General features: G+C 34.7%; 1 protein-coding gene and 1 pseudogene across 6 annotated transcripts in view; one reads left to right on the top strand and one right to left on the bottom strand.

Moving 5' to 3' along the window:
* ZNF570 (zinc finger protein 570) overlaps positions 1 to 18504 on the bottom strand; it is a 45523-nt gene that overhangs the window by 4943 nt on the left and 22076 nt on the right. The window contains exon 1 of one of the 6 annotated variants that reach the window (XM_077133449.1): positions 14977 to 18498. The exons of 4 other annotated variants lie outside the window; for them this stretch is intronic. In XM_077133449.1, coding sequence (XP_076989564.1) covers positions 14977 to 15046 — 70 coding nt within the window. In that variant the 5' untranslated portion in view covers positions 15047 to 18498. Of the gene's footprint in view, positions 1 to 726; positions 1438 to 14976; positions 18499 to 18504 lie in introns of those variants that run through there. One more of the 6 variants, XM_077133450.1, reaches the window with a different exon arrangement.
* LOC143660079 (mortality factor 4-like protein 1 pseudogene) lies at positions 16994 to 18132 on the top strand (annotated as a pseudogene).

Here is an 18504-nt window from a genome sequence, read left to right on the forward strand (position 1 = left end):
TGTCTTTTAGACTTTAGTCTTTGAGTAGGAAGCTGGGCATGTGAGATTAGAGTTTAAGAGAGAAAGCTGGACTTCAGATTTATACCATAAACCATTTATATGGTATTTAAAGAAACTATATAACCATAGCTATGAGTATAGATAAAGAAAAGAGGAAAGGGGCAAGGACTGAACCCTGGAGCGTGCATTATTAAGGTATTTAGGAAAAAAGGAGAAATCAACAAAAGAGTTAATGAGAAGCAATTGTAAACAAGAAGAAATAAGAACTGAGAACATTAATACTACATGATATTAATTTAAAGGGTAAAATAAAATCAATTTCTTGTTTAATGCTTTACATACAAAAAGGGTAAAATCCATTATCACACATGGTATTGAAAAATGTTACAAAAAATAGTAACAACAGCTAATAATAGTAGGCATGAAGAAGAATTATGTGTTGTAGTCATTTAGAAAAAACAACAAATGAATCATTACATAAATAAAAGGCACATAATGAAATTGCAGGGTCTCTAGGGGAAATCACTCTACTATTTATACTTCTACAGTTTTTCAAATAAGAATGTATGATTTCAGAATTTTAGAATCAATTTTACAAAGCAATAGAAAGCATAAAGAAAATATTTAACATTAGAAAGATGTTAAATATAGATATAATCTATTATATATATATATATATAATCTAAAAATAGATATAATCTATTCTACTCTACCTTGAAAATATACCTTGATAATGACTAGGAATGCCAGATTTGAATTTAGAATTCTCCGCGTTACTCCCCTTATCATCACATCAACATCCTACCCCATAAAGGGGCTTAGTGTGCAAACATGTGTACATAACTGTCTGCAGTCCAAGTTCTATCAATACCATACACAGAGCCGTATCTTATCCACCCTTGGGCTAGTGGTGCACAAACTGCGCAGTAGTGACCTTCAGGAAGATGTATTATAAGCAAGTCCAAGAAGAAAGCTTGGGCTGTTTTGTTAGGGAATTCTGAGTCCCAGACACTAGGAACATGTCATAAAGAAGGGTGCAAACTCCGGAGGAGAACATTCCATTGATCCTATGGATTCCTCACTTTGCAATGAAGGTGTAGCTAGAGATGGGACAGTGAAGGATCCTTTAAGACCCAGGGCCCAGGGAAAGAAATGCATTTGCCTATAATTAAATATGACTGTACATAGGAATTAGGTACAGATATTCCTTGCAATACAAACTCTCACTACTCATAATTTAAAACTCAGGAACCAACTTTGAAAATGTGATATTTTCTATTATTCAAATTCCTATTCTGTGAATTTAAGTGGCAAACAGATTTGATTATCAAGGTACACCTCACATATATATATATATATATGTATATATATGATAATAGAGGCATTTAAAATTGCTAAAATATGAACAGATAACCAAGATTCACCAGACATAAATAAAATCCTGAAATATGATAGAAATATAAGCCATAAAAGACAGAAAAGAAATAACCATAGAGGAAAAAGATTGGAATGTCAAGAACTAAATAAAAATAATAAGTATCCTCAGAATTTTTAAAATTACATTAATAAAACAAAATAAAATGCTGTGAACAAAATCAATTGGAGAACAAAGACTTTATTAAAACTTTAGTAAAATGAAAATTCAGTAGAAGGGTTGGCTATTAAAAATTGAAGAGGTCTCCCAGAACTTTAAGTCAGAAGACAAAAGGCAGGGTAATTTGAAAGAAAATGTGAGAAGAATAACAAATTAATCAGAACCAATTAGCAGAATAAATAATCAAATATACATACAGAGAAAAAAGAAGTGAGAAAATCATCAATAAAATAACTTCCCCAGAGAGTAGGGACATGAAAGGTCTTGCTATATACTAAGGATGATGAATTTTAAAAGAGACTGAGACCTAGACATATCACTGAGAAATTTTAGAATATCAAGGATATAAAAAAGTTTCTAGAAAAAAAAGAAAATAACAGATCACCAATTAAAAAAAATGACATTAGACTGGTATCATACTTACCATAAGCAATACTGGATGCTAAATAAAAATTAGCATTAATTTTTAATTATGCTTTAAAAATTCTGAGGGAAAATTATTAACATTCAAGAATTCTGCATGAAAGTATATGATCGATTAGGTAAAGGGCAGCAAAAGACATTTTCGAACATACAAGAAATCAGAAAGTTTATTTTTTAAACTCTCTTTGTTAGGAAGTTACTTATGATTTCCTCCAGCAAAACAAAATGAAAAAAATAGGAAAGATGAGGATCAGGAAATAGGGGCTATAACCTAAGAGAATGGTAACAGGAAATTCCAAGATTAATAGCTGTGTAATATGCCTGAAAAAATCAATCTAGTTGTTAGAGTTGTCTGGGACAAAAGGAAGACTCAATAGAATATATATTTTCATTGAGACACAGCTAGAGGTTGAGGAACACAAGAAAATAAAGAAAAAAGTTGGAAAAGAATACAGTTTAAATATAATACAAAATCAGAGGGTTTTTATAAGAATGGAAAAATTTTCAAGTCAGAGGCAAGAATTAGTAACAAGCTGGAGGATATTAGAAATTAGAGAGGAAGGTATATGATTTGTCTGCTAACAGGAAAAAGAAAAGCAATCATACTGCAGGGGGAAAAAACTGTAAAAGAAAGGCAAAATTCAAATATGAATCAAACTAAATATACAAGATAATTTTCAATAAGTCATAAAATATAAGAAATAAAAATCTCTGATGTTTGAGCTGTTGTGTAACCCAGGAAAGGTCATGTCCTTTTAATCCATCCATGTGGGTATAAACCTGTTGTAGGTGGGACATTTTGGTTCAATTGGGATGTGACCCCCCTCCCCACAGTGGGTCTTAATCCTTTACTGGAGTCCTTTATGAGAGGATAACAAGCAGAAACACATTGAGAAAGTTAAGAGAAAAACGTCCCCAAAGAAGCAAGCAAGGACCACAGGAGGTGAGAGAGTCACTGAAACCAGAACCCAGAAGAAAATGACCAGCAGAAGTCACCGTGTCCCTTCCAATGTGACAGAGGAACCCTGGATGCCAGCAGCTTTACCTCAAAGAAGGTATCTTCCTCTTGATGCCTTAATTTGGACATTTTTATGGCCTTAGAAATATAAATTTGTAAACTAATAAATCCCCATTGAAAAAGCTAACCCATTTCTGGTATATTGCATTCTGGCAGCTTTAGCAAACCAAAAGAGAATCTATTTCACATTTTTCTGGAGGGGTAAACAGTTTGGGCATTAGAAATACGGAGAAGAAAATGTGATCCCTCTCTACTCTCTGGAATTACAGTGACAGTCTTTGTATAGTCATAATAGTATAATTTCAAAAATTTAGTCGAGAGTCAAGACAGTCTTCAGGGTTATCATATGAAATAAAGCAATATGCTTTTGGAGCAAAAGGAAGAAAAAATTTGCAGTTATGTTTTAAATCCTTATCTTTCCTATCAAGAGATCAATATTGCATGGCTTAAGTTTTAAAATTAGACACAAATACACATTTACTATTTAATTTTGGAGTACCTACAAGAACACCTTGGCCATGTGATGATGCCCTGTTGTTCTGTTTCTGTTGCCTTAAATCATCAGTATATGAAATTCATCTATGGCTGATTACATTTGCAGTTAGCTAAGAGGAGTACCACAATGAGTGACATTTAATTTAACTAGTTGGAGGCTTAAAAGAGAGAGATCAGAAGATAGCTCAGCAGCTCAGCATACCTCTCAGCACTTGCAGCTCATCTCAGACATTTGGAGATGGAGAGAAGGCCAACAGACTTTGCCATGTGCTTTCCCATGTAACAGAACCTCAGATGAAACCTAGCTGCCTTTCCTCTGAAGAACTATACATTTTTATCTAAGTAAATCCCTTTATTAAAAGCTGACCCATCTCTGGTGTGTTGCATTCTGGTAGCTTTGGCAGACTAAAACAACACCTAAAAAGAAAAATGGTTAAAAGTAATTGTATTTATTGAAAGGGACTGAAAGGTAAGGCAGGTTAGTGCAGGGCACTGCTGTTTTTCATTTTCACCTTTTCTATAGTAATGGGTAATTTTAACAATAAGCTTGTGTTATTTTCATTAAAAAAGTAAAATTAAAAATAAATCAATAAGGAGGATGCATGGGTGGTTCAGTGGTAGAATGCTCATCTTCCATGCAGGAGACCAGGGTTCAATTCCTGGATCATGCACTCCAAAAAATTAATAAATAATACAATAAATAAATCAGTGAGGGCTGATTTCCACTTCCAGACAAGATGGAACAGACATACTTCTTATTCCTCCCACCGAATATAGCTAAAAACTTAGGACATCATACTAAAATAAACATTCAGAAGACCCTGGAAAGTAGAAAGAAGGCAGACCAGCTTAGGACTTTGGGATCAAAAGGAAAACATGAAGCAAATTCTCTTTGCCTCATATATACTGGACTGGGTGCTGGAGAAGCTAGTAAGCTGGTAATGCCAACAAAGACAGCAGAGCCTGGGAGAATGCCCACAACCTCTAGCCAAACATCCAAGAAAGAAGCAGCCAAGCATGATAGAATACTTTTAGACAGTATCTGCCCTTCTTCAGCCAAGCACAATAGAAAAAACTACAGCCCCACCCACCCTTATCAACAAAGATAGAGCAGGAAACCCAAACTCCCATCCTTGCCTGGCGGAAACAAGGTGCACCTCTCCCCTCAATGGAGTGGTGTCAAAGGAAGCCTAGTAAGGAGCCAGAAATTTTACCACTATCCAGAAGTAATGAGGCTCCACTGCCTCCCATAGTTTCAGTGGATGCCACATGGAGAACCTGGATTTCCACCCCCACCCAGTGGTAATGAGATAAAACCCCTCACTTCTTCCTGCTGGGGTGGTGTCAGAGGAAGCCAAATCAGAAACTGGGACTTTCATTAACTAACAATGATAAAGACACTATGCGCCCCACACACATACACACATAATGTCAGTGGAGGTCTCATGGGGAGCTGTAATGAGGCAGACTTCCATCTCTTAGCCAGGGGGATATTGCCAAAGGCCTAGGAAAGAACCTGAACTCCCACCCCTACCAAGCAGTAATGAAGCACTCTTCTTTCCCTGAGGGTGTCAATGGAGACCAAGTGGGTAACCTGAATTTTCATGTGCACCTGGCATTAATGAAATGAAATTCACTTTTCACTACCAGTCAGGGCCAGAAGAAGCCTGCTAAAACAGAAAAGTCAAATAAGATTCAGACTCTCATAGCATAATATACAAATGTCTAGAATATAATAAAAAATCATTCAAACTAAAAACTAGGAAAATCTCAAATTGAATGAGGAAACACAATCAACAGATATCAATACTGAGATAACACACGTTGGAATTATCCGACAAGGATTTTCATGGAGTTGTCATCATAAAAATGCTTCAATGAGCAATTAAAAATACACTGGAAACAAGAATGAAACATCTAAGACAATGAAATAGAAAATATGAAGAAGAACCAAATGAAAAGTTCAGAATTACAAAACTGCAATTACAATGGTAATTAATATTTTAAAACTTTAACTGATGTGTGAGACTAAAGCAAAAAATGTTTATTTGGTACAAAATTTATATTTTGACTAGTGCATTTCCTAATATAACTTATGTGGACAGCTTAATGGAACACCACAGTACATGTAACCTTAAATAGGGCATGTGATTTTGTAGGTTTGTTCAAAGTGATGCCCTGATAAATCCCAGAGTGATTTGAACAGTGAATAAAAAAGTATTTGAAAAGTCCCCTTGTGCAAATGGTGAGAAAGGGGAAAATTCAACTTCCCCAAGTGGAGAATTTTTGATATTCTCACAAGCAGGGTGGATAACCAAAGCAATAGGCTGAGCGAGGTTTGTACATATGAAATTAACCCTGCAAAGGATAGGCTAAGCCTACTTAAAATTAGGCCTAAGAGTCACCCCCAAGAGAACCTCTTTTGTTGCTGAGATGTGGCCTCTCTCTCTCAGCCAACATGACAAGCAAACTCACTGCCCTCCCTCTATGTGGGACATGACTCCCAGGGGTGTGGACCTTCCTGGCAGTGTGGGACAGAAATCCTAGCATGAGCTGGGACTCAGCATCAAGGGATTGAGAAAAGCTTCTTGACTAAAAGAGGGAAGAGTGAAATGAGACAAAATAAAGTGTCAATGGCTGAGAGTTTCCAAACAGAGTCAAGAGGTTATCCTGGAGGTTATTCTTATGCATTAAATAGATATCACCTTTTTAGTTAAGTTGTAATGGAGAGGCAGTAGGGAACTACCTGAAAACGTAGAGCTGTGTTCCCATAGCCATTTTTCTTGAAGATGATTGCATTATGATATAGCTTTGGCAATGTGACTGTGTGATTTTGAAAAACTTGTGTCTGATGCTCCTATTATCTACCTTATTGACAAATGAGTAAAACATATGGACTAAAAATAAATACATAATAGGGGGAAGAAATGTTAAAATAAATTTAGTGGATTGAAATGCTGATGATAATGAAAGGGAGGGGTAAGGGGTATGGTATGTATGAATTTTTTTGTTTTCTTTTTATTTCTTTTTCTGAATTGATGTAAATGTTCTAAGAAATGATTATGACGATGAATATACAACTATGTGATGATGTGAGTTATTGATTATATTTCAAGAATGGAACGATTATATGGTAAGAATATTTGTGTTTGTATGCTGTTATGTCTAACAAATAAAACAAAGGCAAAAAAAATGCAATCACAAAAGTAAAAAATCCAATGGATGGGGGTGTGAGATGGTAGTTCAGTAGTAGCTCAGTGGTAGACTTTTTGCTTGCCATGCAGAAAGAACGTGAGTTTGACTCCCAGTACATGCACTTCCTAAAACACAAACAAACAAGCAAAGCAAACAAAAAACAAACGAGCAAAAAATTCAGCAAATTGTGCTACAATAACAGGATACTCACTCGCATGGAAAAATAATGAAATGTGGCCCTGCCATACAGCATACCAAAAAAAAAAAAAAAAATCCAGTGGATAAGCCCAGGAACAGGATAGAAGGATAGAGGAAAGAATAAGTAAACTCAAGATAAAACAATAAAAATTACCAAGCCTGTACAGACTGAGAAAAAAACAAATGAACAGAGCTCAGATATCTGTGGGACTATAACAAAATAACTAACATTTATATCATCAGAATTCTAGAATCAGAGGAAAAAGAGGGTGGGGCTGAAAAACTATTTGAACAAATAATGGCCAGAAATTTCCCAAATTTGGCAAAAGATATAAACCTAGATTCAGGAAGCTGAGCAAACACCTTTAAAAGGAAACGCAAAGAAAGCCACACCAAGACACATCTTATTAAAATTCTTAAAACTTCCAGGTCCATTCACTTACCAAAACAAACAAAGAAACAAGTAAGCAAAACAAACAAATAAAAATTCAACAAATGATGCTGCAATAGCAGGCCACTCACATGTAAAAATAATGAAATGTGACCTCACCATACAGCATACAAAAAAAAAAAAATTCTTTAAAAAGAAGGAGAAAAATCTCAAAAGCATAAAACACACGCAAACGCGCGTGCACAAACACACACACACTTAGGGGGAAAACAATTTGAATGAGAGTGAATCCACTCTAGTCAGAAACCATGGAAGCCAGAAGGAAGTGGCACAACACTTTTTATGTGCGAAAAGAAACTTTAAAGTAAAGTACTGTCACACCAGAATTCCATATTCAGTAAAAAAAAAAATCCTTCAGTAATGGAGGGAAACTAAAATAACAAACAAAGGGAAGTACGAGAATTTGTTGCCAGCAAACTTACTTGGAAAGAATAGCAAAAGAAGGTCTTTGAAATTGAAAGGAAATGATAAAAGAAGCAATCTAGGAATATCAAAAAAGAAAGATCGGAAATAGTAAAAGTATGGATAAATACAGAGGGCTTTTCTTCTATTGAGGTTTCTAAATTGAAGATTGAAGCAGAAGTGATGTGATTTTCAATTATGTAGTGGAAGTATTTAAAACAATTATATTATAAATGGAAGAAGATTAAGGGACTTAAAGGAAGTTAAGATTTCTACATTTGAACTGGTAAAATGTTGACACCGTTAGACTACGTTGAGGTATGTCTGCATAATGTAAAACCTAGATCAATCATTAAAGATTTATACAAAGTGATATACTAAAAGTCACTATGGATAAATAAAAATGAAATTCTAAGAAATATTCAAATAACTCACAGGAAGGTAGGAAAAAGAAAATAGAAGATATAAGTCCTAATACAGTAAGTATATTGAATGTAAATGGTCTAAATACAACAATTAAAAGACAGAAACTAGGGCAGCATAACAGTGGCTCAGTGGCAGAGTTCTTGCCTGCCATGCCAGAGTCCTGGGTTCGATTCCTGGTGCCTGCCCATGGCAAAAAAAAAAAAAGAAACTGGCAAAAAATATTTTTAATGACCCAACTATATGTGACCTATAAGAAATTCACTTAAATATAACTATATTGGCAAACTGAAAGTAAAATCACAGGAAAAGGGATACCATGCTAATACAAATAAAAGTAAATCAGACTGGCTACATTAATATTAGATAAAATAGACTGCAAAGGAAATTATCAAGGACAGAGAAGGGTATTACATGATAAAAGGGTCAATTCACCAGGAAGTCAAAGTAATCCCAAATATGTATGCAATAAACAACAGATCTGCAAAATATGTGAAACAAAAGCCAAAAGGAAAAAGACAAATCCACAGTTGTAGTTGGAGACTTCAACGCTCCTCTCTCAAGAACTGATAGAACACATAGAGAGAACATCAGCAAGGGTATAAAAGAACTCAACAACACCATAAACTAACAGGATCTAATTCACATTTATAGAACCCTCTGTTCAAAAGCAGAAGAAAACATTCTTTTCAGCACCTACATACACCAAGATAAACCATAACCTAAGCCATGGGAAAAAGAAAACCTTAATACAGAAAAATCATTTGACAAAATTCAACACCCATTCAAGATAAAACCCTCAGAAAACTAACACAGAGAAAATTCCTCAACTTGATAAAGAACAGCTACAAAAACACTGCAGTTAACATCATACTAAATGATAAGAAACTGAACACTTTCTCCCTAAGATCAGGAACAAAGCAAGAATGTCTGCTCTCCCCATTCTTAGTCAACATAATACTGGAAGTCCTAGCCAGAGCACTAAGGCAAGAAAATAAAAGGCATACATATAAGAAAGGAAGAAATAAAACTCTTACTTACAGATGACTTGATGTTTGTAGAAAATCCCAAGACACTGTCAAAAACTTCTAGAACTAGTAAGTGAATTCAGCAAGGTCAAGGATATAAGATCAACATAGAAGAATCAATTAATTTCTTCAATTGCTCAAAGAAAAAAGAAAATAGTTATAATTCTAACAAGATGGAAAAGGCTTATAGGCTGACTACTATACAACTCTGATGAAAGAAATCAAAGAAGACTTAAAAAATGGAGTATATACTATGTTCACAGATTGAAAGACACAACAAAAAGATGCCAATTTTCCCCAAATTGGCATAGGTTTAATACAATCATTATTAAATTACCAGCAAAATTTTTTGTAACTATGAATAAGTTTATTCTAAAATTTGCATAGAAAGGCAGAGGAACTAGGAGAGGTAAAGCAAAATTGAAAGAGAATAAAGTGAGAGGAATCACTTTCCCCATTTATGATTTATTAAGCAGCTACCATAATCAAGACTGTAGTACTGGCAAAGGGATAGACACATAGCTCAATGAACAGAATGAAGAACACAGAAGTATGGTCCACTACAAGTATGGTCAACTGATTTTTTAAATCAAGCTTTATTTTGAGATAATTGTGGATTCACATGTAGTTTTCAAAAATAATATAGAAAGATCCATGTACCTTTTGCCCAATTTCCACAATGGTTACATCTTGCAAACTATAGTAAAACATCACAACCAGGATATTGGCATTAATACAGTCAAGACAAAGAACATTTCCATTGCAATAATCTCTCATATTATCCTTTTATAGCCACACCCACTTCTTTCTCTCATCCCCTCCACCGGTTCATTAATCCCAACAACCACTAATGTGCTTTCCATTTCTATAATTTTGACATTTACAAAGTGTTATATAAATGGAGTCATACAGTATGTACCCTTTGGGATTGGCTTTTTTCATTCAGCATAATTCTCTGGATATTCATCAATGTTTTTGCATATATCAATAATTCATTCATTTTATTGTTGAGTAATATTCCATGGTATTTTGCATAATCATTCAACTAAGCAGAAAACATGGATTGTTTCCATTTTTAGGCTACTATGAATAAAGCTGCTATAAGCATCCATAGATAGGATGTTCCTATATATGGGAAGGTCCTATATAAAGGGGAACCTACAAAAGACCTAAAGCTAATATACTTAATGGTGAAAGAGTGAATGCTTTCCTCCTAAGATTGGGAATGAGACAAGGATGCCCAGTCTCTCCACTTCTATTTAACATAGTACTGAAAGTCCCATCCAGTTCAATAAGAGAAGAAAAATAAATGAAAGGCATATAGATTGGTAAGGAAGAAATAAAATTAGCCTTATTTGCAGATGGCATGACTGTCTATATAAAACATACCAAGGAATCCTCAAAACACTTCCTAGAGCCAATCAGTGAATTTAGTAATGTTGAAGAATATGAGTAAACAAACAAAAATTGATTGCTTCTATTATGAGCAGCTAACAAATGTAAACAGAAATTTAAAACAAATTACCATTTACATTTCACACCCCCCACAAAAATAAAAAAAAACAAACTTATGCATATATATATACTTATGTATATCAAGATGAGTTAAGAGTCAAGGGGCAGAAAACCATAAAATTCTGATAAAAGTAATAAAAAATGACCTAAAAATTGTAAGAAATGCTGTGTTCATAGACTAGAAGATCCAACATAGTAAAGATGACAATTCTCTCTATAGTGATCTATAGATTTAACACAGTTCCAATTAAACCCCCAGCAGAACTTTTTGACATCAATTATAAAATTTATATGGATGGAGAAAGGAGTTAAAATAACTAAGACACTTTTGAAAATGAAGAACAAAATTGGAGGAATCACGTATTCCATTTTAAAAATTATTATGAAGCAAAAATAATCAAGATATTGTGGTTTGGACCAAGGGACTGTCATATAAATTAACAGAACAGAATAGAAAACTCACAAATTGTCATATACAAGTGCCCCTAACTGATTTTTGACAAATGAGCCAAATGAATTCAATGGAACAAGTTAGACTTTTCAACAAATGGTTCAAGAACAATTGGATATCCAAAGGCAAAAAAAAAGTGAGCCTCAATCTAAACCTCAAACCTTATACAAAGAAGAATTCAAAATGGATCAAATAAATATAAAACTTTAAAGTTGTAGAAGAAAACACTGAGGAGAACTTTGAGCTTGGTGAGAGCACTTTGACACAATGCCAATAACATAAAAGGAACAAATTGATAAGTTGAACTTCATAAAAATTAAAATCTTCTTCTCAGCAAAACATCCTATTAAGGGGATGAAAAACAAGCTACAGAGTCAGAAAATATTTAAAACCACATACCTGACAAAACACTCATATCTAGAACATATAAAAAAGCCAAAAGACATGAACAAACATTTCACTGAAGAAGATATACGAATAGTAAATAAACAAGCAAAAAAGTGTTCTATATCATTAGCGAACATAACCCAATATGGAAAATCAAAACAAGACCATATTGAGATACTGTACACATCTACCAGAACAGAGACAATAAAATACTGTGATAATACCAAATGTTGGTAAGAGTGTAAAGAAAGTTTGTATAATCATTCAGCCATAGAAGGAAATGTGGGTTGTTTCCAGTTTTAGGCTATTATGAATAAAGCTGCTATAAGCATCCATATATAGAATGTTCCTATATATGGAAAGGTCCTATATATATTAAGAGGAACCTACAAAAGACCTAGAACAAATATACTTAATGGTGAAAAAGTAAATGCTTTCTCCTTTAGATTGGGAATGAGACAAGGATGTCCAGTCTTTCTACTTCTATTTAACATAGTACTGAAAGTCCTATCCAGTGCAATAAGAGAAGAAAAATAAATGAAAGGCATATAGATTGGTAAGGAAGAAATAAAATTAGCCTTATTTGCAGATGACATGACTGTCTATATAAAACATACCAAGGAACCCTCAAAACACTCCCTAGAGCCAATCAGTGAATTTAGTAATGTTGAAGAATATGAATAAACAAACATAACATTCTTGGTTGGAACATAAAATAGTACAACTATTCTGGGAAATAATTTGGCAATTATCTTTAAAACCTAAACAGATATTTACCATATAACACTGTAATGAGTCCCTGGACATTATCAGAGATAATGAAAACTTAAATCCATGCAAAATCTGTACAATCAAAATGTCCATCAGCAGATGAATAAACAAAATGTAATACAACCAACCAATGAAATATTGCAAGCAAAAACAAATAAACTATTTATACATGCAATAACTTCCATGAATTTCCTGAGCATTATGCTGAATCAAAAAAGTCTATTTCAAAAGTCACTTACTGTAGGATTCCATTTATATAACATTCTTAAACTTTGAAATTGTAGAAATGGAGAACAGATTAATGGTTGTCAGGGATTAGAGCTATTGGAGGGGAGAATTACAGAGGGACAGGAAAAGATAAGATAATTCTGTATCTTATGAAGATTATACAATCTACACACCTGATAGCAATATACACACACACTGTATAATGTCAATTTCATGGTTTTGATACTGTAGAATAGTTTTTGGGAACCTCTGCAAAGGATATAAGGCTGCTTGCAACAAGAAAGCGGAATTAATGCAATTCCTGAAGCAGAGCATTTAAATTAAGACCCATGGAAGTATTTAAGAAGTCACACAACCTTAAAACAAAAATGGAACACAAATCTAAGGATATGAAAAAGGACACAGAATGCATTATGAAAACGGGAGGTTGCTAAACTTTTTTTTACATGTATGTTTAGTTCGTAAATGTTGCTTGTTCTAGTTTGCAAGCTGCTGGAATGCGATATACCAGAAATGGAATGACTTTTAAAAAGGGGAATTTATTGAGTTGCAAGTTTACAGTTCATGAAAATGTCCAAATTAAGGCATCCTGGGAAAGATAACTTGACTCAAGAAGGTGGACATGTCCAGAACACCTCAGTCAGCTGGAAAGGTACATGGTGATATCTGCTAGCTTTCTCTCCTGCTTCTTATTTCATGAAGCTCCCCCAGGGGTATTTTCTCTCTTCATCTCCAAAGGTCTATAGCTGGGTGTACTCTGTTGGTTCTGATGGTTCAAAAGCTTTTTCTAAAATGGTTCCTCTTAAAGGGCTCTGGTAAGCAACCCTTGAATGGGTGAAGACACATCTCCATGGAAACCGTCTAATCAAAAGTTACCACCCACAATTGGGTGGGTCATATCTTCGTGGAAACAATAAAAAAGATTCCACCCGGAAATACTGAATGAGGATTAAAGGACATGGCTTTTCTAGGGTACATAACAGCTTCAAACTGGCACTCTGCTGGAATGCCAGCTTTTAAAAAGGGAATTTAAGTTACAAGTTTACCATATTAAATTACAAGGCCATAAAAATGTCCAAACTAAGGCATCCAGAAAAAGATACATTGACTCAAGAAAGCTGATGTCTATCACATATTTGAAAGACATGTGGCTGGCATCTGCTGGTCCTTGTTCCCAGTTCCGTGGCTTCTGATGCCAGTGGTTTCCTCTCTAAGCATCTGTGCACCCTCGCTTAGCTCCTCTGGGACAGAACTCTGGGTTCTAGCTTGCTTAGCATTTCAAGGGACGGCATATGGTGATATTTTCTGGGTTCTGCATCTCCAAATGCAGGCATCTGCTCTGTCAGGACTTTAACCATCTCCAAATATCTGTCTCTGCCAGCTCTGAAGCAACTGTTCTCTAAGTGTCTGCATTTGAGGTTTCTTCAAATGTTTCCCCTTTTAGAGGACCCTCTTAAACTGATCAAGACCACCTTGAATGGGCACTCATATCCCCATTTAATCAGAAGGCCACACCCAAAGCTGGGTGTGTCACATCCCCATGGAAGATATCTAACGAAAGTTTTCCACCCTACAATATTGAATCATGATGAAAAGATATGACTTTTCTTGGGTACAACGAAGTGGGCCAATCTCCATGGAAACAAACTAATAAAAGATTCCACCCTAAACAATAGGTACAGCCCCAGAAGATTGGATTTAGAAAAGGGCATGGCTTTTCTGGTGTACTTAACAGCTGCAAACTGGTATCATGTACAACAAATTCATGGCCCAAATTAAAATAGGAAACTATTAAACTTCAGGAATATTGGATTGGATTGTAAGCAAAACAATGAAGATGAAGAAGCTGAAGAAATTGATGTTATGGTGTGGTAAGCATATATGTCTTCATCCCTCAAAATAAATATCAACAATCAGAAACTTAAGAAGAAAAAAATAATTAAAACTTTATAGGAAAGGCACTCTACAAATTCCAAACAAGGTAAAATGTTGCAGGATTTCTAACAATGATGAGAGTGTAAGAAACTGAGCTCTATTTCACTGTCCCTATGGAAAACTGCCCCAATGACAATGTTTCTATGCACCAGTTCAAGACCTTGGAACTAGAGAGAGAAATCCATCATAGCACAAAGCTTGGCTCTTCAATGAATCATACTTAAATAGCCATAATGTAAATGCATTTGTTACTTAAATAGCCATAATGTAAATGCATACAAAAATGTAATCTGTATTTTTTCATCTGTTTAGGGAATAATTAATTAAGGTTGTATTTTTTAAAGTTGCCAAAATGCAACATACCAGATATGGACTGGCATTTACAATGGATATATTAACTTACAATTTACAGTTTTTAAGCTGTGAAAAATGTCCCAACTGAGGGCATCAACAGGACAATACCTGGACTCTGAAGACAGTGTGCCAGCATCTGGGTCACCTCTGTCACATTGGGAAGCCATATGGCTGGCATCTGCTGGTCCTTCTTTCCCAAGTTTTGTTGTTTTTAGCTCTGACTTCAGTGGCTTTCTTTTTCAGCTCCTCTGGGTGTGTTCTTGCCTCTCAGCTTCTCTCTGAGGCTTTTCGTGAGCTTCTTTGTCTTTTGTCCTCTTATAAAGGACCCCAGTAAGAAGATTAATTGAAACAACCTAATCATAGGAATGGATTAAAATAACATGGCTTTTTCTGGGGTAAACAACAGCTTCAAACTACTATGGTTACAAAGTAGAATGCAAAAGTTATCTTATCAGCTTTGATAAAGTAAAAAAGTATGGCTGACAAATGGGATATCAAAGGGGGAGGAGAAAAGTAAATAAATGACAGTGGTGTCCTTATAAAATGGGAAGTTAAGAGGTTCTGTGTGTTTTTGAAGGAAAAAAAGATGTGCTTTTTGTTTTTTTCCTTAAAGGGTGGCTAAAAGTCAAATTAGTATATGACTATATTAAATGGGGATGAGAGTAAGGGAGAATAGCATGAAATCAACAGGAAATGCCTAAAGGTGGAGAGTTCAGGTGGGACAGGATGTCTCAAAAAGAAAAATTTTTTAGATTACTTGATGTATTTCAGTGTACAGATAATAGATTTTTAGTTTAGAGATGAACTATGGAGATTTTTTAAAATGAAGAAAACGAAACTGAGGCAATAATGGACCCCAGGAAAAATTAAAAGTTGTTAAAGAACTATGCTGCAAACCTCAATCATGAATAATACTATTCATATACTATAAGCCAGCTTACAGAGGGACAGTATACTAATAGTATACTAATAATATTATTTATACTAATTCGTTATTTTATAAACACTGATTTACCAATGAATGATTATATAACATTGGGGGAGAGGGGACGGGTGTGTAATTGGAATCATAAAAAATGTCCTTAAAAAGCAGTATAAACATGGTATTTGGAAAAATAGTTAAGAGATCTTAACTATTTCTTATTTTAGACACCTCCATTTTTCCAAAATGTGGGTGTCTCTGGAGAAAGGAAATCAGGGATAGGTAAAGAAAATATAGAAGAACACTATATTTCACTACTAATCTGGTAGTATTATTTGATTTTTGGAACTATGTATATATATTTCTTGATTAAAAGTTAATTTAAATAAATTTATTTTTTAAAAGTTCCTTGGTAATTAAAAGTATACACCACTGGTTAAAATCCACTAGAGTAGATTGGGATTGAATTTTTAAATCAGGCAGATCTCTGTTCAAATACAAACCAGTTTTGTGGCTTTATGTGAGTCCATTTATCTACCTAAACCTTGGTTTCTTAATTAAAAGGGGTAAATATCCACTTTGAAAGGTCAGTCTGAGAATTATAAGTCTGTCTTAATGCTTGATATGTACACAATAAGCATTATATGTTATAATGAAATATCACTGCATCTTAAAACCCACCCCCCCGATACACAAATCAGTGTGTATAAATGTTATTCAGTGAATTAAACTGACATAACAATCTAGGCATATGGAAAAAATTAAGCTGCCTTGCTATACCTCTCTTTTATACTGAAAGAATTAATGATTGGAAGGCCTTGAAAGAAAGCCAGGATCATGCTGCAAGAATACATAAGTGAATAATCATTTGAGGATGGCCTATCCTAGCCTGATGGAATTTGGTTACAAAGAAAAAGATTAAAATATTTGACTACAAATATGTTCAAGAGCATGGTGCTGTGATATCTGTGGGCGCTGGCAAATCTGGCCCAGGATTTAGAATTGGCAGTGCCTGCTGGTGCATCTGACACTGAGTTGGGTGAGGTAGACAGTAGGGGGTGGCAGCCAGGGTTGGTTGGAGAAGCAGATACCAAATCATAAATGGCGCTAAAGCAAGAGTCGTAGCATAAATTCCAGGAAACTGAGCTACAGCTGTGCTTTCATGGCCATCTGCTTTATGAAGCAATGTGGGTAAAGGTTGCCATAAAGGACAAACAAGTGAAATTCTTTATAAATTATGGTGGTTGGAATAAAACTGGGTTGAAATGGCTTCTAGAAAGCAAGTACTCATATACGTGGACACCAATCTGCAGAAACAGAGAACTTCAAAAAACTAATCTAGAGCAATAGTTAGAGGGGCAGATGAGAAGGGCTGCCCCAGGAAAGAAGACATCTGGTCTGCAACAGAAAAATGTTGAAGTGAAAACAAAAAAGAACAAAACAGAAAACACTTGGAAATGGAAATGATGGCAGTACTAGTGAAGACACTTCAGCCTCTTCGGAAGAAAAGGGCTGAAGTAGATTCTAGTGTTAAAAATGAGGAGACATTCATGAACAGAGTTGAAGTTAAAGATTGCTGAGAAACTAAAACCATGGCTTGTTGATGACTGGGCTTCATCAGGCAAAAACAGCTCTTTTATCTTGCTGCCATGACGAATGTGGATTGCATTCTAGAGGATTATGCAAATTACAAGAAATCTCGAGGAAATACTGATAAAAAGAAACATGCTGCTAATGAAGTTGTGGCAGGGATAAAAGAATACTTCAATGTAATACTGGATACTCAGTTACTCTACAAATTTGAGAGACCACAGTATGCTGAAGTCCTTGCAGATCACCCTAATGTACCCAGGTCCCAGGTGTATGGAGTGCAACACCTACTGAAATTATTTATATGAATCGAAGCAATGTTGGCCTATATACCTCTGGATGAGAAAATCCTTGCTGTATTATTGAACTATCTTCATGATTTCCTAAAGTATTTGGCAAAGAATTCTGTGATTTTGTTTAGTATCAGGCTCCTCCTGAGTACTGCCAGAAATCTGTGTGAGACTGCTGACACTCACTTATGTTTGAATCACCATTTAACACATTTTTTGTGTGTTCACTCACTTTAATAACTTCGTATACCATGTTATCACCATGGAGTGCAAAGTCTGACAAGAAAATTTCACAGGTGCAACAAAGCATTCTGTAGTATGTCAAATTTGTGTATAATGCCCAGCCAAACCAACTTGTTCATAAATCATTAATCACCTTCAGTACGGGTAATATGTTTTGTTTAAATTTGTGACTCTTATAGACAAAATAAACAAATATAATACACAATTAAAATCCTCATTTGCTTTTCAACTAGCACTTTATATACTTCCATTTCAAGATGATATTTAAAAGTTATCCTTAATTCTGCAATTATAAAAGAGCTAAATGGAATCCATAATTAAATCATTCTTATATTTATTAATAAGCATGATTCTAAAATAAATACTACTTCTAAGCTGCTCTGTTTTAGGTTTAAACACACTAGTTCAGTTGTGGGAGGCATTACAATGACATACTCCATGCACTTTTCTGAAAGAGTTCTTTAAGAGTCAATCAACCCTAGAAACCAAAATACAAAACCAGTCCAGAAGGTAGGCATAAAAAATAAATTAATTGGGATAAATAGCAGTCTTACATAACAACCAATGTGATATTCTGCCTGCTGTATTTTT

This window comes from Tamandua tetradactyla, chromosome 16, assembly GCF_023851605.1.
Source record: "Tamandua tetradactyla isolate mTamTet1 chromosome 16, mTamTet1.pri, whole genome shotgun sequence".
NCBI lineage: Eukaryota > Metazoa > Chordata > Mammalia > Pilosa > Myrmecophagidae > Tamandua > Tamandua tetradactyla.